Source organism: Delphinus delphis, chromosome 11, assembly GCF_949987515.2.
Source record: "Delphinus delphis chromosome 11, mDelDel1.2, whole genome shotgun sequence".
Classification (NCBI taxonomy): domain Eukaryota; kingdom Metazoa; phylum Chordata; class Mammalia; order Artiodactyla; family Delphinidae; genus Delphinus; species Delphinus delphis.
This window is the reverse complement of record NC_082693.1, coordinates 20,987,853-21,010,025: the sequence shown is the minus strand read 5'-3', so window position 1 is coordinate 21,010,025 and position 22,173 is coordinate 20,987,853. Positions and strand designations below refer to the sequence as shown.

Below are 22,173 nucleotides of genomic sequence, written 5' to 3'. Positions count from 1 at the left end.
TTAAAATGCTTTACTTACATTATTTCATGTAGTCCTCTATGAAATAGATGTTAATTCCATTTTACAGCTGAGAAAACTAGTTTTGAAGACTGAATAGGTTTTTAGAGGCAAAAGCAGTGTTGGGAAGGGTGATACTTATCAGTGGGAATAGTCAGAACAAAGGCATGGATGTGGGAAAGCCAAGGGCACATACAAAGATACTACATAGATCAATTTGATTGGAGCATCAGATGAGTAAAGGCAAGTGATAAGAGAGATAAAACTGAGTATTTTGTTTTAGCTGGGTAATGGAGGAATCGATGAGAGTTGTCATGGAGATAGAATAAAATAAACTGATAGATGATTTATTGAATTCTAACAAAGGAGGAATATTTGTCAAAGATGAGGAAGTGATCCAGAGATTGAGTGTCTGGGTGAAAGTAATACTAGAAGAAATAGTGAGCACAAGAGAATACGGGACATCAAGGTCCTGTCCCAATGAGTTCAATTATAAATGTCCTAATACTGTCTGTGCCAATAGAGTAAGAGCTTAGGGGGGAGGGCTAAGCAAGGTGTGGGATGTAATCAGTGGTGGTAGGGTTTATAAAGTCCTGAACATCAAGGCTAATGTCCATGGAAGGATAATCTTAACCAGAGTGCTTCAAACTCAAATCCGGTTCAGGGAGGTACCATGATGGACCAAAAGTGATCCTCATAGCATGGACCTTGGTGACTCATGAAGTAGGAGAAGACTGACTCTCATCAGGGAAGACTTTCAGTGCCCAACGAGAGAAGCTGAGAGCAAAACTGAGCCACAAGGAAAAGGACTCATTTATGCTAAAAGGGTTGATGAAAGCCACTTCTGCCCCGCTTCTAGTTACCAATCTCCTAGTGTACAAGGTTGACCTTTAACGAGGATACTCTGCATTCTAACATCTGGTAAACTGGCATAAAAATTGGACATCAGAGACCTAAGCAGAAGGACCAGCCAAAAAGCCTTCTGGCTGGGGCTTGTGGTCTTTCAATGAAAGACTGAAATGTTATGCTCTCCACCTATTTATGGATCTGTTAATTTCAAAGCACCCTGACCTCAGGCAGGAGGAAGTCAAGAATTACATTATTTCTAGACCTTGTTTGTTCACAGGGAAGGTAGCTGGTATCTCCTGCCAGCCTGAGTTCTCATTAATTCTAGGACTGGGTTGAGCTCTATTTCCATCCGGGAGGTCCTTAACAATTAGGGACAACTGAGTAGGGTTGGAAAAATCTGAAACTTGCAGCAGGCAGTTGACATTGCTGGATTAGTTTAAGAGGAGAGCATAAACTAGAGATTTTAGAGTCATAAAGATACAATGGTTGCAGGTATATAAAAAAAAAAAAAGGTGAAATTGTTGAAGGAAATAGGAAAGGGAAAAAGCAAAGAGAGGGAGGGCCAAAGACTGACACAAGGTGATCCTCTGAACTTGGAGAAAAAGAGGAGGAAGGGGAGTTGGACAAGAATTTGGAGGAAAAGAGGCCAAGAGAGAATGACATCATATAGAAACAGAGCAGGATTAAAGCCGCTAGATGGGTCTACTAGGAGGTCATTGTGATCCCTAAGAGCAGGCATGATTTATCCATGAAGGAACAAATCATATCACAGTGGATTTAACGTGAGTAAGCAGTAAGGAAATGAAAGCAATATAGCTTTTTCCCCCAAGAGATATTTGGCTGTGGAAGGAAAGAGGGAGGGAGGGAGGGAAGGAGAAATATGCTAGCATAGTAGCTCAGAGTTGAGAGAAGTTTTTCTTTTTGATTTTCAAATCTTTGAAATTTTGTCTTTGAAAATAATTTTCTCAAATTTTCATTGTCTTCCTGCTTCTATTTCATGCCATGGGATTAGATTCATAGGGTCCTGGATTCAGTCCCTGCTGCCATGTACTAGCTTTACCTTTTCCATTAAGCACAAGCTGTATGATTTTGACAAGTTACTTAATAATACATGTTTCATGTGCAGATGAACCGTTTCACTTTGTTTACTTTGTGATCCTTCTTCCCAGGAGAAGATCTGAATAAATCAGTTGTCATCATTCAGTACAGAACAATACTTCTTTGGTGGGCCAAATGGCCCACCAAAACCTTCTCAGAGGCGCTAAAATATGTGTACAAGGTTTTTACAAGAAAAACGATGATGAATCTAGAATAGTAACACCACCTTATACGTGTATTATTCTTTATACATTTACAAAGACCTTTCACAGGTATTTTCTTATTAAATTTGCATAACACACTGTGAAAGAAGGAGGAGAAGAGTGAAGTAGCCATAAAAAAGCTAGATAATGAGGCCAAATAAAAATTTCCAAGTAACAAAATAAATTTGAATCTCATCTTAAATTTGTCATAGAACATACAGGCTATAGGACCAGCTCTTTTGTCTAAGCACAATACTAAAGAGAATATTTCTTTTATTGACTGACGACACCAATATAGCAAATAGATGAACGAAAAGGCATAGAAATATTTTATTTAAACAATATGAGGATAAGGATTTAGTAAGGGCTGCCCAGGTACTTTGGACTAATTCTCCTACTGAAAACAAATAGAAAAGCTGAGAGAATGTAACGGAACTAAAGACACCAGAAAACTATCAAGTCAGTCAAGCATCATGATTCCAAGACCCAGAAGAATGAAAAGACCCAGAAAGATAACCCATCTTTACAGCCATATTTGCCCTAAATTTGTCAGGTTATTTAGGAAGAATTGGTTGAGAAAATGAACAGAGATTTTACAGATTTATGGATATGGCGGACAAAAGTTGAAGTTCAAGGTCCAACAAAGAGTAGAAGCACTGGTAACACCTCCCTCCAGACTTCTGGTTGGAACCTTGAAAGTCAAACCGTTGGAACCTTAAAAGTCAAACCCTAGGAGTAAGAATAAACCAGACATAAATTGGCCTTCACAGAAACTGAAACCCAGCTTCAAATTATCTTAACCCCTGACTGAACTGATTTAGTTAATATGGACTTTCTAGTTTCCCTAGCTGCCTAATAGATACTCTCTAAAGGAATGTATCACTTTAGGCCTAAATTACATCTATAATTTTTTCATAAACTATGTTTGTTACTCAATGAAAAATACTCAAGGGCTTCCGTGGTAGCACAGTGGTTAAGAATCCGTCTGCCAATGCAGGGAACACGGGTTCGAGCCCTAGTCCGGGAAGATCCCACATGCCGCGGAGCAAGTAAGCCCACAAGCCACAACTACTGAGCCCGTGTGCCACAACTACTGAAGCCCACCTGCCTAGAGCCCGTGCTCCACAACAAGAGAAGCCACTGCAATGAGAAGACCACGCACCACAACGAAGAGTAGACCCCTCTTGCCGCAGCTAGGAAAAGCCTGCGTGCAGCAACGAAGACCCAGTGCAGCCAAAAATAAATAAATAAAATAAATAAATTTATTTAAAAAAATAAGAATACTCAAAAATATGAGGAAACAAGACAGGTGCCTGAACACAGCCAGAAATAATAGATATAAGGAACTTATACTACTCAATAGCAAAAATATATATATAAAATAATCTGGTAAAAAAAATGGGCAAAGGACCTGAATAAACATTTTCCCAAAGAAGACATACAGATGGCCAATAGGTACATGAAGAGGTGCTCAACATCACTAATTATCAGACAAATGCAAATCAAAATCACAATGAGATGTCACCTCACACCGGCTAGGATGACTTTCATCAAAAAGACAAGCAATAACAAGTGTTGGTGAAGATGTAGGGAAAAGGGAATCCTTGTGCACTTCTGGTAGAAATGTAAAATACAGACAAAATTTGCAAAAAAATGATGAATTTTCATATACTTCTCTCTGTAATTTTTATTATCAGTAGGGAAAATTGGTAAGGCTAAAAATAATTTGAACAACACAATTATTGCAATTAGTCTAATTGAGACATATAAAACACTGTACTCAGCAAATTCAAAGTATGCACTCTTTTCAAAAATACAGAAACATTTTTACAAAAATGGACCGTATGCTTGCCATGAGGTAAACTCAACAAAATTTCAAAGAGCTTAAATTATTCAGAGTATGTACTCTGAGCACAGAGGAATTTAGTTAAAAATCACTAACAAAAAAATAACCTGAAAATCTTCATATGTTTGGAAATTAAGCAATAGCTATCTAAAAGATTATGTAAATTTTAAAAATATATTTAAACAAATGTTAATTAAAATACTACATAGTAAAATTTATGAAATAAAGCTAAAGCCATGCTTAGTGGGAAATGCCATTAAGCCTTAACTGCCTATATTAGAAAATAAAAATAGGCTGTAATTATCTAAATAGCCATCTCAAGTATTCACAAAAATAATAGCAAACTGAACCCAAAGAAAGTTTTAGAACGTATAATAAAAAGGATCCAAAGCCAGTGCTTGGTTCTTTAAAAAGACTGATTAAATTAACAAAGAGGAAAATATATAGAAGAGGCAAATAACCAATATCAGTAATGAAAAGGGAGAAAACATCACAGATTCCTTTTGAAAAAATTTTGGTAAAAACACAGCCTACCAGAAATCAACAAAGAAGAAACAGAAAATATAATCAGTCCTAAAACTGTAATTGAATTTTTCAAACTAAAATTGAATTTTAAAACTGCCCAGAAAGTAAAGTCCAGAACCAGAATGTTTCACCAGTAAATTCTGCCCCAGATATAAAGAAGTAATAATGCCAATCTTGCACAATTTCTTTCAGATAATGGAAAAAGAGAAAACACTTACCAACTTGTTTTATGAAACCAGCATGATCTTTCATTCTTTCTTTTTTTTAATTTTTTACGAGGTAATGGCTATAATTCCCTGTGCTGTTCAATATATTTTTGTTGCTTATCTATTTTATACATAGCAGTTTTTAATCTCTATATCCCATCCCCCTAACTTGCCCCTTCCTCTTCCCTCTCCCCACCGGTAACCACTAGTTTTTTTCCTGTATCTGTGAGTCTGTTTTCTGTTTTACTACATACATTCCTTTGTATTATTTTTTAGATTCCACATATAAGTAATATCATACACTATTTGTCTTTCTCTCTCTTTTTTCACTAAGCACAATATTCTCCACATCCATGCATATTGCTGCAAATGACAGAATTTCATTTTTTTATGGCTGAGTAATATTCTATTGTGTATATATACCACATCTTCTTTATCTATTCATCTGTTCCTGTACACTTGAGTTACTTCCATATCTTGGCTATTGTAAATAGTGCTGCTATGAACATTGGGGTGCATATATCCTTACAAATCAATATTTTCATTTTTTTCCAGATATGTACCCAGGAGTGGAATTGCTGGATCATATGGTAGTTCTATTTTTAGTTTTTTGACCATAACGTTTTCCACAGTGGCTGCACCAATTTACATTCCCACCAACAGTGTACAAGTGTTCCCTTTTCTCCACATCCTTCCCAACATTTCTTATCTGTAGACATTTTGATGATAACCATTCTGACAGGTGTGAGGCAATAGCTCATTGTTGATTTGATTTGCATTTCTCTAATAATTAGCAATGTTGAACATCTTTTCACGGGACTGTTAGCCATCTCTATGTGTTCTTTGGGAAAATATCTATTCAGGTCTTCTGCCCATTCCCTTATTGTGTTATTTGTTTTTTTGATATTGAATTGTATGAGCTGTTTATATATTTTGGATATAAACACCTTGTTGGTTGTCATCTGTGGATATTTTCTCCCATTCTGTAGGTTGTATTTTCATTTTGTTGATGGCTTCCTTTGCTGTGCAAAAGCTTTTAAGTTTAATTAGGTTCCATTAATTTATTTTTGCTTTTATTTCAGAGCCCAGCATAATCTTCATACCCAAACCTGACAAGAATATTACCAGAAAGCAAGATTAGAGATAATCCATTCTTTCCAAATTGATCTGTAGATTCAGTGCAATCCCAAACAAAATATAAGCTGGTATTTTTTTTTAATTGACAAGATGATTCTAAAAATTCGCATGGAAATCAAAGAACCTAGAAGTCATGATAGTATTGAACAAATTTTTTGAAAGACCTATATACTATACTATAAAATTACCCTAATTATGACAGTACAGTAATGGCACAAGGATAGACAAATAAATTAATAGAACATAATAGAGACCCAAACACATATGGCCACATGATTTACAACTGAGGTACTATTGTCTTTCAATGGGAGGAATGCTGTCTTCTCAGTAAAGAGTGCAGGGTCTACTGGATAACTCTGTGAATAAAAGAACTAAACCTTGAATCCTTCTGCGTATTATGCACAATAATCAATTTAAGGTGGTTCATAAATATTAAAGGTACAAAAGTAAAACTTCCAGGAGAAAAAATAGTCTAATATTTCCATGGCCTCAATTTAAATAAATATTTCTTACATAGGACACAAAGTCATTAAGAGAAAAGATTGATAAATTGGACTTCATTAAAATCAAGAATCTCTAGTCATAAAATGCACCTTTCAGAGAGTAAAAAGACAAATTACAATTTGAGAGAATATATTTGTAATACATAAATACAGCAAAGAACTTTGATCTGGATTAAATAAATAACTCTTACAAATCCAAAAACAAAAGGAAAAGAAAAACATACACACACATTCTTACATACAAACAGAAGCAAGAAACTCTTGAAATATCCAGTAATTAATATAATTATTGAGCCATTAGGAACAAGTAAATGGCTAGATAATGCATACTGAGAATATATTCTACTCCTTGGCCTGGTTCACAGCCCTCCCTGATCTGGTCTCCCCTATCTATCTGACTCTACCTAGGACTGCACACCCAGGCCGTCTCTCTGCCTCAGCCATTAATATGCCTACCCCATGTCTACCCCTGGATTTTGATGCTCGCCAGAAAAGTACATTCAACACTGTCTAGTCACAACAGACAATTAATATGTATTTGTTGAGTGAACACATGCATGAAAATATAAGATAATAAATGCCTTCCTTCCTGTTCTCTGCTTTTCCAAATCCTATCTATCCTTTGAGGTCCACACATATCTCATCTCTTCTGTGAAGTCTTTTCTAACCACAACAGCAAAAGTACTAATTCTTCCCTGAGTTCTTCTAGTTCTTAACAGAACTATCCTTTGATTTTTATCACATTCTGTCATGCATTATTTTTTCATATTCACAGATACTACTGCCCCATCAAAAGAATAAATTTCAGAAGAGCAAGGAACATGGCTGTCACCTATTTATATCATTATAGACTGTTTGTCCAATAGTCTTTTTTTTTTTTTTTTGCGGTACGCAGGCCTCTCATTGCTGTGGCCTCTCGTTGCGGAGCACAGGCTCCGGACGCGCAGGCTCAGCGGCCACGGCTCACGGGCCCAGCCGCTGGGCGGCATGTGGGATCTTGTCGGACCGGGGCACGAACCTGCGTCCCTTGCATCGGCAGACGGACTCTCAACCACTGCGCCACCAGGGAAGCCCTGTCCAATAGTCTTTTAAACAGTGGTGCTCTGTATTTTTCAGAGAATGATGGAGTATAATGATGAAGAATACAATCTCTAAAGTCAGACAGACCAGAACTCTGGCCCTGGTTCTGCCACTTCATAGCTGTGTGACTCTGGGCAATTATCTGACTGCTATAAGTGTCAGTTTCATCATCTGTGAAAGACAGATAATTACACATCCTTAAAAGGATGAAATGAAATAATATACATAGAGTACTTAACACAAATAGGAAATGTATGTTAAATGATAGCTAGTAGTAGTAGTATTCACTATTGATTATGGCTCTGAATTGTAAAAGCATTTACTCAGAAAATAAGGGAGAAACAAACATGAACACAGAACAATAACAACAAAACTAAGGATAATAGAACAGCCAATGAAAATCTCCAGTGTATAAAAATGTCCAGCTTGTCTTTCTTCTCCTACAAACTAATCTACATGTGGCCAAAGGTCAGAGAGTTCCATTCCCTCACACTGCATGAATTTTCTCATTCCATCTCAGATGTCTGGTTTCTCACCTCTTTCTAACAGGCAGGGTCTCAAACAAATGACACAGGATAATTTCAGGCACAGTATTATCCACGCTGATCATTTATTTTCTGTTCCTAGTGAAGGTTAGAGGTGTCCTTTTCTTGCAAAAGTCATAACGTGAACCTCGGGGTCCTTAATATCCTTAGGAGCCTCTCAATTTCTTCTGTTCTCTCATTTGCACATGAGGAGAAAAGCTGCTAGCCAACTTAAATTTAATTTACCAGTTTAAATTTGCTTGTACTTCAAACTGTCGGGAGAATAATGAAAGCAGCTTCATTTATGTAGACAGAACTATCAGGGGGGTTCTCAAGAGTAACGAATCCGCCCTTAGTGAACTGTACCCCTCATGGCCACCTATTGCCATCATCAGTCATGAATAATGCTGGCAGTAGCTACAACTGATCAAATCTGTTACGTGTGCCCTAACCAGGGAAGAAGGGTTGAGGCAGGGTTGAGGCCCCTCCTCGCCTGGGTGTGCTTCCACAGTGAGCTGGGCCAGGCTCCATTCAGTCGTATATTTGTGCCTGATGCCATGGGTAGGGCTCACATTCAGGCTTCTAATAACTCTCTTTCACACTCCTTTAATCCACTGCTGCTCATACTTGTTCCCACGGGGCACTAGTGTTCCATAAGCTGTAGAGAGGGAGCGTTCGACTGTAATATGGAGTAATGATCGCCTTTACCCTGTGTGCAAAAGAAAAAAAGTTAATGGATCGCATGTTCTCAATTGAAATTGTTCTCCAATCCTTTTCTACAAGTCTTTGGCTCCAGACACCACTTTCCTGCTTAAGGTTGCCAGTCGATGAGAGAAGAAACTGAAACTGCAAATTCATATCCACAGGAAAACTCAAAACCAATCGTTTATTCTTGGCTCAGCAGTTTGTTGGGTGTTTTATTTTGTTTTAAAACGTGTGAGCCGGTGGTTATGCGTTTACATGGTATCCAAATAATATGAAGTGCATTTCTTGTTGCTAGTAAAAATATATAAAAACGGTGTGTAGATGAAGTAAAAAATATATTGAATATATTGTATTTTTTAAAGTATTTTACAGGAAAATGGTGTTCTGCAAGTAAGAGCGTATGTTCTGGATCTCTGCCTTTCTGAAAAAGTCTGAGATGCCCTGTCTTAGAATAAGTATTTTATTCCTCTAAAGAACATGTGTAGAAATGATTCGTGGATAAAGGCTGAGCCTCAGTACATGTACCCTGTGTGTGAAGTAACCATGCAGTTATTTATGAACCATTGCTAAAACTGGTACATATGTCCGAGGATTCAAACCACTGTTTGATGTTTAGTATCACATATGCAGACATTCTTAGTGCTGTTTGGCAATAGAATTTTGTGATTGGGAAGAGCCATGAAGGTATTTGAGCAAGCTATCTGAAACTCGAACCTCCCAATAAGTGGTCCTTTATCCTCTCTGTGAACACGTCCTGTAGGACCTTCACATGACCCTGACGTCAAGGTGAAATAATAGCATCTCTGTTCAAGGCTGTGTTATTTACACGTGGTTCTGTGTGAAGGAAATGAAGAAATACAGTATATTTTTAGACTAGTAAGATGCTTCACAATAGGAATTTATACTATAATATGGGTGCAAATGTGAAACTGTATTCCTATATATACAAACTCTTTGAATCTTAGTGGAACATGTCATGTTTTAAATTGTAATCTTCAACTGCATATTACTCAGTTTGGAAATTTCCACCCATGGCCTGAGAGAGGAAGAAAATTCTCTTTATATATACAACCTTCATTCACACAAGACATTTTATTTATATTACTGATTTAATAAAAAAAATCCCCTACTGTGCAAATGTTCTCCATATGTGGAGACAGAGGTCCAGGATGCATAAAGCCAGTTCTCTGTGTTTTTCAACTTTTAAAAAATTATGGACATAAAATATTTTGGGGTTTTTTTGATTACTGAATATGTTGGTATTTTGCCACTTTTAATTTTTTCTTAATCAAGGTAAAAGCTCATAATATAAAACTCAGTTTTCATCATCTTATTTTGCCCTATATCTACTCTTATGGGGCTTCAATTTCTCATGCAAAATTCTGGTGTGTTCCCAATAGAGGATAAGGCCAAAGAGAAATGACACAGAGTCCGGAAGTTGGGAGAGAGTGATCTGAGACCAGTGCGAAGAGAAAGAAAGAGACAAAGCTGGTTCGGGAGTAGGTAAATGGTTAGGCAGTTACCGTGGAAGGAGCTAGGAAGACATTGGACAGGAATTACAGCAGAGAAACAGGGAATATAGTGAAGGGGATTTTTTTTTTTTTCTTTCGGTACGCAGGCCTCTCACTGTTGTAGCCTCTCCCGTTGCGGAGCACAGGCTCCGGACGCGCAGGCTCATTGGCCATGGCTCACGGGCCCAGCCGCTCCGCGGCATGTGGGATCTTCCCGGACCGGAGCACGAACCCGTGTGCCCTGCATCGGCAGGCGGACTCTCAACCACTGCGGCACCAGGGAAGCCTCTTTTTTTTGCGGTACGCGGGCCTCTCACTGTTGTGGCCTCTCCCGTTGCGGAGCACAGGCTCCGGACGCGCAGGCTCAGCGGCCATGGCTCACGGGCCCAGCCGCTCCGCGGCATGTGGGATCCTCCCTGACCCGGGCATGAGCCTGTGACCCCTGCATCAGCAGGCGGGCTCTCAACCACTGCACCAGCAGGGAAGCCCCCTTTTTTTTGCGGTACGCGGACCTCTCACTGTTGTGGCCTCTCCCGTTGCGGAGCACAGGCTCCGGACGCGCAGGCTCAGCGGCCATGGCTCACGGGCCCAGCCGCTCCGCAGCATGTGGGATCCTCCCTGACCGGGGCATGAACCCATGTGCCCTGCATCGGCAGGCGGGCTCTCAACCACTGCGCCACCAGGGAAGCCCGTGAAGGGGATTTTGTAACAAATGGATGTGAGACCAAATCCCGGCTCTGCCATCTATTGACCATATAACCTTGGAAGAGGTATTCATCTCTCTGAACTTCCACTTCCTCATTTGGGAAAATGGGGAGACTCCCATCTTCCAGAGCTGAGGTGAAAGAACCTGTGTGAAGGCTACTGAACCTCATAAACAGTAAGTGTTTCTGCTTTTCTGCTCTCTGCTTTTCTGCTTTCAGCTCTATCTTGACTCTGTCCTTCCTGAATTAGAGACAGCCATGAAGATGATGCTATCAATGTGTGGAGTCTACACATTCCCAAATGATCCTCCGTTGTTTTTTTTAAAGAAGATGTTGGGGGTAGGAGTTTATTAACTAATTTATTTATTTTTGCTGTGTGGGGTCTTCGTTTCTGTGCGAGGGCTTTCTCTAGTTGTGGCAAGCGGGGGCCACCCCTCATCGCGGTGCGCGGGCCTCTCACTGTCGTGGCCTCTCTTGTTGCGGAGCACAGGCTCCAGACGCGCAGGCTCAGTAGTTGTGGCTCTCGGGCGTACTTGCTCCGCGGCATGTGGGATCCTCCCAGACCAGGGCTCGAACCCGTGTCCCCTGCATCAGCAGGCAGATTCTCAACCACTGCGCCACCAGGGAAGCCCTGATCCTCCCTTTTTACAACAGAGAATTTCAAACATTTATAGAAAAAATAAACAAACCCCCAGTACCCATTACCTAGCTTCAACTATTACAAGTCACTTCCATCATTTTCATCCACAACTCCATCCACTCCCTACCCTCTGTATTATTTTGAAGCAAATCTAGACATCATATCATTTTATCTCTAAATGCGTCAGTATGTATTTCTAAACAACAAGGAATCTTGTTTAAAAAATACAATCATAATACCATAATACACCATAAATATTTAACATTTATTCCTAATATCATTAAATACCCAGAGTACTTAAATTTCCAGTGTCACGCACTTTTTACAGTTTGCTTGAATTAGGTTATAAATTATATCCACAAATGACAAAGGGTGTCTTTTAAATCTCTTGATCTATTAGCTAACGTGCTTTTCTGTTCTCTGTATTTTATGTAAGTTAGAGGATTCATCAGATTCAGGTTGATTTTGTTATTGTTGCTACGGTTATTACCTATAACAGCCACATGAATACACCAAGTGGTATTGCCATTGATGATGTAATTTTTCCAAACTGATGAAAAATTATTGGAAAAGGTCTGAACAAACCAATCTATAACCTTCCCTCAATGTAAGTAATTGTGTACAAAATAATTAAAAGTGTACAAAAATATTTTGCATTTATATGTAATATGGAGCTAGGCTTTAGGCTCAAATAATTATAAACTATTTTTCATCTACATGAATGTCTGGCAAGTCATGTGGTATGTGGGAAAATTCTTTGCCAAGTAGGATTATCTGCCACATTTCAGAAAATCTAGCATTTCTGGATCCTGTCTGCTAAATGCCAGTTAGCACCCCACCAAATCTTTATGACTACTATTAATGTCCCTTCATATTTGCAAAATTCCCGCTATGATTCACTTCAACTCCTTTTGAAAACCACTGGCTTAGTTTGAGAAGCAGTAAAAGAGGAAATTGATTTTAATTGCATATATGCTCTAATTTGGAGAAGGGAAATAAGGAAAATATCCTGTGTGGGAAATAACTATTGAAACGTTCACAATTTCAAAGCTTTTCAAAGTTTTTCTCAGTTGACAGAATTTTGTTTCTCCAAACTATGCTGGAAAATGTGGATAGGTGCTCTGATAAAACAAATGAGGTCATAATGACATCATGCTAACATATGTGGTTCAAGTACAGAAATTTTTACAGCTAGGAAACCATCCAGACAGGTAGATTTAGGGAAACTGGGACAGTGGCACGAAATAATAAATCCATTTTTAATTCTTTTCTAAACATAAGTGTAAATTTATAAATCTCTTTATGCTGTATTTATGCAATTGGCCTATAATGCTGGTAAGGAATTTCTCTTTATCTCTGAGATGCAGAAAATAGTAAAATGTTTACTCTCCTCTCGTTTACTTGCCTCATTATGTGATATACTTCTTGCCTTTTTCTTTTATTAAAAGAGTTACTTTCTTCATTGTCCTTTGTATTTAAATACTGTTCATCATTCCAAGATGGAAGCCATTTTCCTTTTTTTTTCAGATATACATCTATATATTTTATGTTTTTTTTAACATCTTTATTGGAGTATAATTGCTTTACAATGGTGTGTTAGTTTCTGCTTTATAACAAAGTGAATCAGCCATACATATACATATATCCCCATATCCCCTCCCTCTTGCCTCTCCCTCCCACCCTGCCTATCCCACCCCTATAGGTGATCACAAAGCACCGAGCTGATCTCCCTATGCTACGTGGCTGTTTCCCACTAGCTATCAGTTTTACATTTGGTAGTGTATATATGTCCATGCCACTCTCTCACTTCGTCCCGGCTTACCCTTCCCCCTCCCCGTGTCCTCAAGTCCATTCTCTAGTAGGTCTGCGTCTTTACTCCTGTCCTGCCCTTAGGTTCTTCATGACCATTTTTTTTTTTTAGATTCCATATATATGTGTTAGCATATGGTATTTGTTTTTCTCTATATGACTTACTTCACTCTGTATTACAGACTCTAGGTCCATCCACCTCACTGCAAATAACTCGATTTCATTTCTTTTTATGGCTGAGTAATATTCCATTGTATATGTATGCCACACCTTCTTTATCCATTCATCTGTTGATGGACACTTAGGTTGCTTCCATGTCCCGGCTATTGTAAATAGAGCTGCAGTGAACATTGTGGAACATGACTCTTTTTGAATTAGGGTTTTCTCAGGGTATATGCCCAGTAGAGGGATTGCTGTGTCATATGGTAGATCTATTTTTAGTTTTTTGGAAGCCTTTTCTAATCTAAATTGGAAGATATTTTATCATTATTCCTTGAAGTGGGAATTATTTGTTCATAGTAACTTGCTGGTTCCTGGTACACAGTAGATGCTTATTTAAATATTTATTGAATGAACTTACTCATCCAGTAATCATCATCATTCTATATCTTATTACTGTGTACGATCATTTACTTTCATACGGGTTAATTTTATTCCCATGCCATTATTATCATGACACAAGATAGAATCTGAATTAAGTGATTTCTTCTAAATCATATTGCTGGTGTAACTAGAAGAATTTAGAACTCCTGGCTTTGATTTCACTGTTTCTACCAATAGGTTTCTTTTCGCCTTAAAATATACAAGGTTTCTGTTCCTGCTGCCTAGCTGTTGCCATGTGCTCAAAGAGCATTTGTCAAAACAAAACAAACAAAAAGACAAAAAACAGTGATTAACTCCCCCAATATTTGCATACTAGCCTTAATCCTAAGAAATCCAAAATAGGATATCAAACATTTTGATGGCAAAGTTTGTCTGGTAGGATAAACAGCTCTCTTAAAGGCAAGTTACTCTTATTTGATGTCTGCAAACTGCAAAGCAGGTGCAGCATTAACATAGTAATTGTTCAGAGACTGGAACTTTGTAACTATGGAGACATTACTTCACAGTGTTCTAACAGGTGGTGTTGGCCAGATGTGAAAGTTGTAATCATAAAGGTAGCTTTGCTGGCTTACTGCACTGCCTCTTGAGTTGCTTCCAGTGAGTGCTACACACCTTCATCTTGATGTGTTCAATATTTTTAGCCAATATCAGTATTGGCTATATCAGTATTGGCTATATCAGTGCTTACATATTCATATTAGAATCCTGGTTCTGACCCCAGCTTGGTTAAGAAATCATGAAGTCTGGCAGGTGCTTTAAGGTAGTTACATTAACAAGTGAGGTCACTCAAAAAAGAAAATCTGCCTTGAAACTCAGCTCTATTCACTGACTAATGTCATGATTTGTTTTCCCAGAAAAGAAAAGAGACTTCTCTTCCAGCCAAGATGAAAGACACACAAGCCACTCAGGAAATTTCGGCGGTCCCGCAGAGTGAAGTCCATGAGGAGGAAAATAAAATGGAAAATCAAGCGCAGTAAGAAAGGCACAAATGAGTTTTAGAAGTTGAGGTTGGAGTATTTGACCTCTTTGTTTCAAAACAGCTTATAAAAAGTTAGAACTAGAATCGAGTCTACAAATTTCCTAAAATTAATTAATGATAACATACAATTTCCCCAACCACTGTTTTATAAGGTATAGTCTTTGAGTAATGTAAAAATTCACCTAGACAGATCTCCACCATATCAGACCTGGTTGAGATTCCAAAGCTCATATCTAGCATGTTAATTGTTTCTTTAAGGTAATTGGCAGACAGTTTCTTTAAAACTACTTTCTTAACCTGGGGACAGAGAACTGCTAGAGAATTTTGGTTTGGGAAATGTCTGTGAGGATGTTAAATAAAAGCTACAGCTCTCTTTTTACTACTAATGTAAATCATTCTATCAAATAAAGCATTAGCATTGGTTTTCCAATGTTTTCTAGAAAATGACCTCTAATATTGAACATACACAGTTTAAGGCTAATGTTACTTTAGATCTAGATGCCCTGTGTTTACTGATCAGTTCAAGTCTATTTTTTTTTTTTTTTTTTTTTTGTGGTACGTGGGCCTCTCACTGTTGTGGCCTCTCCCACTGTGGAGCACAGGCTCCAGACGCGCAGGTTCAGCAGCCATGGCTCACAGGCCCAGCCGCTCCACGGCATGTGGGATCTTCCCAGACCGGGGCACGAACCCGGGTGCCCTGCATCGGCAGGCGGACTCTCAACCACTGCGCCACCAGGGAAGCCCTCAAGTCTATTTCTTTAAAGTGTTTTTATTAGTTATCTGTTTTACACATATTAGTGTATATATGTCAATCCCAATCTCCCAATTCATCCCACCACCACCACAATCCCCACCCCCCGCTTTCCCCCCTGGGTGTCCATGCATTTGTTCTCTACATCTGTGTTTCTATTTCTGCCTTGCAAACCAGTTCATCTGTACCATTTTTCTAGATTCCACATATATGCGTTAATATACAATATTTGTTTTTCTCTTTCTGACTTACTTCACTCTATATGACAGTCTCTAGGTCCAACCACGTCTCTACAAATGACTGAATTTCGTTCCTTTTTATGGCTGAGTAATATTCTATTGTATATGTGTGCCACATCTTCTTTACCCATTCATCTGTCGACAGGCATTTAGGTTGTTTCCATGACCTGGCTATTGTAAATAGTTGTGCATTGAACATTGGGGTGCATATGTCTTTTTGAATTATGGTTTTCTCTGGGTATATGCCCAGTAGTGGGATTGCTGGGTTGTATGGTAATTATAATTTTAGTTTTTTAAGGACCCTCCATACTGTTCTCCATAGTGGCTGTATCAGTTTACATTCCCACCAACAGTGCAAGAGTGTTCCCTTTTCTCCACACCCTCTCCAGCATTTGTGGTTTGTAAATTTTCTGGTGATACCCATTCTAACCAGTGAGAGGTGATACCTCATTGTAGTTCTGATTTGCATTTCTCTAATAATTAGTGATGTTGAGCAGCTTTTCATGTGCCTATTGGCCATCTGTATGTCTTCTTTGGAGAAATGTCTATTTAGGCCTCCTGTCCATTTTTTGACTGGGTTGTTTGTTCTTTTTAATATTGGGCTCCATGAGCTGTTTATATATTTTGGAGATTAATCCTCTGTCTGTTGATATGTTTGCAAATATTTTCTCCCACTCTGAGGCTTGGCTTTTCGTCTTATTTATAGTTTCCTTTGCTGTCCGAAAGCTTTTAAGTTTCATTAGGTCCCATTTGTTTATTTTTGCTTTCATTTCCATTACTCTAGGAGGTGGGTCAAAAAAGATCTTGGTGTGATTTATGTCAAAGAGTGTTCTTCCTATGTTGTCCTCTAAGAGTTTTATAGTGTCTGATCTTACATTTAGGTCTTTAATCCATTTGGAGTTTGTTTTGTGTATGGTGTTAGGGAGTGTTATAATTGCATTCTTTTACATGTAGCTGTCCAGTTTTCCCAGCACCACTTATTGAAGAGACCATCTTTTCTCCATTGTATATCCTTGCCTCTTTGTCATAGATTAGTTGACCATAGGTGTGTGGGTTTATCTCTGGGATTTCTACCCTGTTCTATTGATCTCTATTTGTGTTTTTCTGCCAGTACCATATTGTCTTGATTACTGTAGCTTTGTAGTATAGTCTGAAGTCAGGGAGACTGATACTTCCAGCTCCATTTTTTTTTTCTCAAGATTGCTTTAGCTATATGGGGTCTTTTGTGTCTAGAAGATGTTTTGTTCTAGTTCTGTAAAAAATGCCAGTGGTAGTTTGATAGGGATTGCATTGACTCTGAAGATTGCTTTGGGTAGTATAGTCATTTTCACTATATTGATCCTTCCAATCCATAAACATGGTATATCTCCATATGTTTGTGTAATCTTTGGTTTTTTCATCAGTGTCTTATAGTTTTCTCAGAACAGGTCTTTTACCACCTTAGGTAGGTTTATTCCTAGGTATTTTATTCTTTTTGTAGCAATGGTGAATGGGATTGTTTCCTTAATTTCTCTTTCTGATCTTTCGTTGTTAGTGTATAGGAATGCAAGATATTTCTTTGCATTAATTTTGTATCCTGCAACTTTACCAAATTCATTGATTAGCTCTAGTAGTTTTCTGGTGGCATCCTTAGGATTCTATTTATATAGTATCATGTCATCTGCAAACAGTGACAGTTTTACTTCTTCTTTCCAGTTTGTATTCTTTTTATTTCCTTTTCCTCTCTGATTTCCATGGCTAGGACTTCCAAAACACTGTTGAATAATAGTGGCAAGAGTGGATGTCCTTGTGTTGTTCCTGATCTTAGAGAAAATGCTTTCAGTTTTTCACCATTGAGAATGATGTTTGCTGTGGGTTTGTCATAAATGGCCTTTATTATATTGAGGTAGGTTCCCTCTATGCAAACTTTCTGGAGAGTTTTTATCATAAATCGGTGTTGAATTTTGTCAAAAGCTTTTTCTGCATCTATGGAGATGATCATATGGTTTTTATTCTTTGATTTGTTAATATGGTGTATCACATTGATTCATTTGAGTATATTGAAGGATCCTTGCCTCCCTTGGATAAATCCCACTAGACCATGGTGTATGATCCTGTTAATGTGTCATTGGACTCTGTTTGCTACTATTTTGCTGAGGATTTTTGCATCTATATTCATCAGTGATATTGGTCTGTAATTTTCTTTTTTGTAGTATATTTGTCTGGTTTCGGTATCAGAGTGATGGTGGCCTTGTAGAATGAGTTTGGGAGTGTTCCTTCTTCTGCAAATTTTGGAAGAGTTTGAGAAGCATTGGTGTTAGCTCTTCTCTAAATGTTTGACAAAATTCACCTGTGAAACCATCTGGTACTGGACTTTGGTTTGTTGGAAGATTTTTAATCACAGTTTCAATTTCATTACTTGTGATTTGTCTGTTCATATTTTTTTTTTCTTCCTGGTTTGGTCTTGGAAAATTATACCTTTCTAAGAATTTGTCCATTTCTTCCAGGTTGTCCATTTTATTGGCATAGAGTTGCTTGTAGTAGTCTCTTATGATATTTTGTATTTCTGTGGTGTCTGTTGTAACTTCTTTTTAATTTCTAATTTTATTGGTTTCAGTCCTCTCCCTCTGTTTCTTCATGAGTCTGGCTAAAGTTTTATCAATCTTGTTTATCTTCTCAGAGAACCAGCTTTTAGTTTTATTGATATTTGCTATTGTTTTCTTTGTTTCTATTTCACTTATTTCTGCTCTGATCTTTATGATTTCTTTCCTTCTACTAACTTTAGTTTTGTTTGTTCTTCTTTCTCTAGTTCCTTTAGGTGTAAGTTCAGATTGTTTATTTGAGATGTTTCTTGTTTCTTGCGGTAGGCTTTTATTGCTATAAACTTCCCTGTTAGAACTGCTTTTGCTGCATCCCATAGGTTTTGGATCATCGTGTTTTCATTGTCATTTGTCTCTAGGTATTTTTTGATTTCCTCTTTGATTTCTTCAGTGATCTCTTGGTTATTTAGTAATGTATTGTTTAGCCTCCATGTGTTTGTGTTGTTTACATTTTTTCCCTGTAATTGATTTCTAATCTCATAGCGTTTTGGTTGGAAAAGATGCTTGATATGATTTCAATTTTCTTAAATTTACCGAGGCTTGATTTGTGACCCAAGATGTGATTTATCCTGGAGAATGTTCCATGTGCACTTGAGAAGAAAGTGTCATCTGCTGTTTTTGGATGGAATGTCCTATAAATATCAATTAAATCTATCTGGTTTATTGTGTCATTTACAGCTTGTGTTTCCTTATTAATTTTCTCTTTGGATGATCTGTCCACTGGTGTAATGAAGTGTTAAAGTCCCCCACTAGTATTGTGTTACTGTCAGTTTCTTCTTTTATAGCTGGTAGAGTTTGCCTTATGTATTAGGGTGCTCCTATGTTGGGTGCATATATATTTATAACTCTTATATCTACTTCTTGGATTGATCCCTTGATCATTATGTGTGTCCTTCCTTGTCTCTTGTAACATTCTTTATTTTAAAGTCTATTTTATCTGATATGAGTATTGCTACTCCAGCTTTCTTTTGATTTCCATTTGCATGGAATATCTTTTTCCATCCCCTCAATTTCAGTCTGTATGTGTCCCTAGGTCTGAAGTGGGTCTCTTGTAGACAGCATATAGATGGGTCTTGGTTTTGTATCCATTCAGCAAGCCTGGGTCTTTTGGTTGGAACATTTAATCCATTCATATTTAAGGTAATTATCGCTATGTATGTTCCTATTACCATTTTCTTAATTGTTTTGGTTTTGTTTTTGTAGGTCCTTTTCTTCTCTTGTGTTTCCCACTTAGAGAAGTTCCTTTAGCATTTGTTGTAGAGCTGGTTTGGTGGTGCTGAATTCTCTTAGCTCTTGCTTGTTTGTAAAGCTTTTGATTTCTCTATTGAGTCTGAATTGAGATCCTCTCTGGGTATAGTAATCTTGGTTGTAAGTTCTTCCCTTTCATCACCTTAAATATATCATACCACTCCCTTCTGGCTTGCAGAGTTTCTGCTGATAAATCACCTATTAACCTTATGGGAGTTCCCTTGTATGTTATTTGTCATTTTTCCCTTGTTGCTTTTAATAATTTTTCTTTGTCTTTAATTTTTGTCAATTTGATTACTATGTGTCTCAGCATGTTTCTCCTTGGCTTTATCCTGCCTCAGACTCTCTGTGCTTCCTGGACTTGGGTGGTTATTTCTTTTCCCATGTTAGGGAAGTTTTCGACTATAATCTCTTCAAGTATTTTCTTGGTTCCTTTCTCTCACTCTTCTCTTTCTGGGACCCCTATAATGTGAATGTTGGTGCATTTAATGTTGTCCCAGAGGTCTCTTACGCTGTCTTCATTTCTTTTCATTCTTTTTTCTTTATTCTGTTCCTCAGCAGTGAATTCCACCATTCTGTCCTCCAGGTCACTTATCCATTTTTCTGCCTCAGTTATTCTGCTATTGTTTACTTCTAGTGTATTTTTCATTTCAGTTATTGTATTGTTCATCTCTCTTTGTTCTTTAATTCTTCTAGGTGTTTGTTCTTTAATTCTTCTTGGTTTTTGTTAAACATTTCTTGCATCTTCTCGATCTTTGCCTCCATTCTTCTCTGTGGTCCTGGATCTTCTTCACTATCATTATTCTGAATTGTTTTTCTGGCAGGTTGCCTATCTCCACTTCATTTAGCTGTTTTTCTGGGGTTTTATCTTGTTCCTTCATCTGGTACACAGCCCTCTGCCTTTTCATCTTGTCTATCTTTCTGTGAATGTGGTTTTTGTTCCACAGGCTGCAGAACTGTAGTTCTTCTTGCTTTTGCTGTCTTCCCTCTGGTGGATGAGGCTATCTAAGAGGCTTGTGCAAGTTTCCTCATGGGAAGGACTGGTGGTGGGTAGAGCTGGGTGTTGTTCTGGTGGGCAGAGCTCAGTAAAATTTTAATCCCCTTGTCTGCTGATGGGTAGGGCTGTTGGTTCCCTTCCTATTGGTTGTTTGGCCTGAGGCGACCCAGCACTGGAGCCTACCCAGGCTCTTTGGTGTGGCTAATGGTGGACTTTGGGAGGGCTCATGGCAAGGAGTACTTCCCACAACTTCTGCTGCCAGTGTCCTTGTCCCCATGGTGAGCCACAGCCAACCCCTGCCTCTGCAGGACACCCTCCAACACTAGCAGGTTGGTCTGCTTCAGTCTCCTATGGGGTCACTTCTCCTTCTCCCTGGGTCCTGATGTGCACACTACTTTGTGTGTGCCCTCCAAGAGTGGAGTCTCTGTTTCCCACAGTCCTGTCCAAGTCCTGCAATCAAATTCCACTAGCCTTCTATGTCTGATTCTCTGGGAATTCCTCCTCCCATTGCCAGACCCCCAGGTTGGGAAGCCTGACTTGGTGCTCAGAACCTTCACTCCAGAGGGTGGACTCCTGTGGTGTAATTGTTCTGCAGTTTGTGAGTCACCCACCCAGTGGTTATGGATTTTGATTTTATTGTGATTGCACCCCTCCTACTGTCTCATCGAGGCTTCTCCTTTGTCTTTGGATGTGGGGTATCTTTTTTGTTGAGTTCCAGTGTCTTCCTGTCAATGATTTTTCAGCAGTTAGTTATGAGTCCAGTGCTCTCGCAAGAGGGAGTGAGCTCACGTCCTTCTACTCTGCCATCTTGAACCAATCTCCCTCAAGTCTATTTTTTAAATATTTGTTCTTAGAGGTCATCTGAGAAATAACTGTTGTCAGTATTACCAATGCAGCGTTGAAATAACATTGAAATGCTGGAATTGAACTTTTATAACTGCCTCTGGTTTAGTGCTAATCAATTACAGAGGGAGCAAAATACCAAGTAAGGGCTTGGAAAATTCCACATGGGAAAGGGAAACCTCACTAAGCACTAGGAAGAAAATCTCTCATCTTCCAAAAGGAGTCTAATAGGTGGGTGAGTGCAGGGCTCAGACAATGGGCTACATCACGCTCATCTCTTCCTGAAATGTTTCAGCTCTTCCAACGGTGTGTGCTGCCATTAGAAATTTCTTATTCAACTACAAAAACAAGAATCCCCTGTGGCCCTAAACTGAAGTTCTTTGATCACAACATTTGCAAAGGCTTATTGGGAATCTTTTGTGGAATTAAATTTATTTGGAAATGCTATTGTTTTACCAGTGGAAGAAAAAAATTCAGAGCTTATAAAATGAACATGCTGAAAAGATGTAGCCAGTTGTCTGTAATGAAACCCAGATGTAAGGAACTTTGAAAGAGAAAGGTCCTTTTCCTGCTTATTCTAGACAGTGTCAGGGAAAA

General features: G+C 38.4%; 1 protein-coding gene across 1 annotated transcript in view; it reads left to right on the top strand.

The window, feature by feature from the left end:
- The window catches only part of LMNTD1 (lamin tail domain containing 1), a 442,143-nt gene that overhangs the window by 372,797 nt on the left and 47,173 nt on the right, over window positions 1–22,173 (top strand). The window contains exon 2 of the mRNA XM_060024464.1: window positions 14,795–14,913. Within this exon, the coding sequence (XP_059880447.1) occupies window positions 14,795–14,913 (119 nt within the window). The remainder of the gene's footprint in view (window positions 1–14,794; window positions 14,914–22,173) is intronic.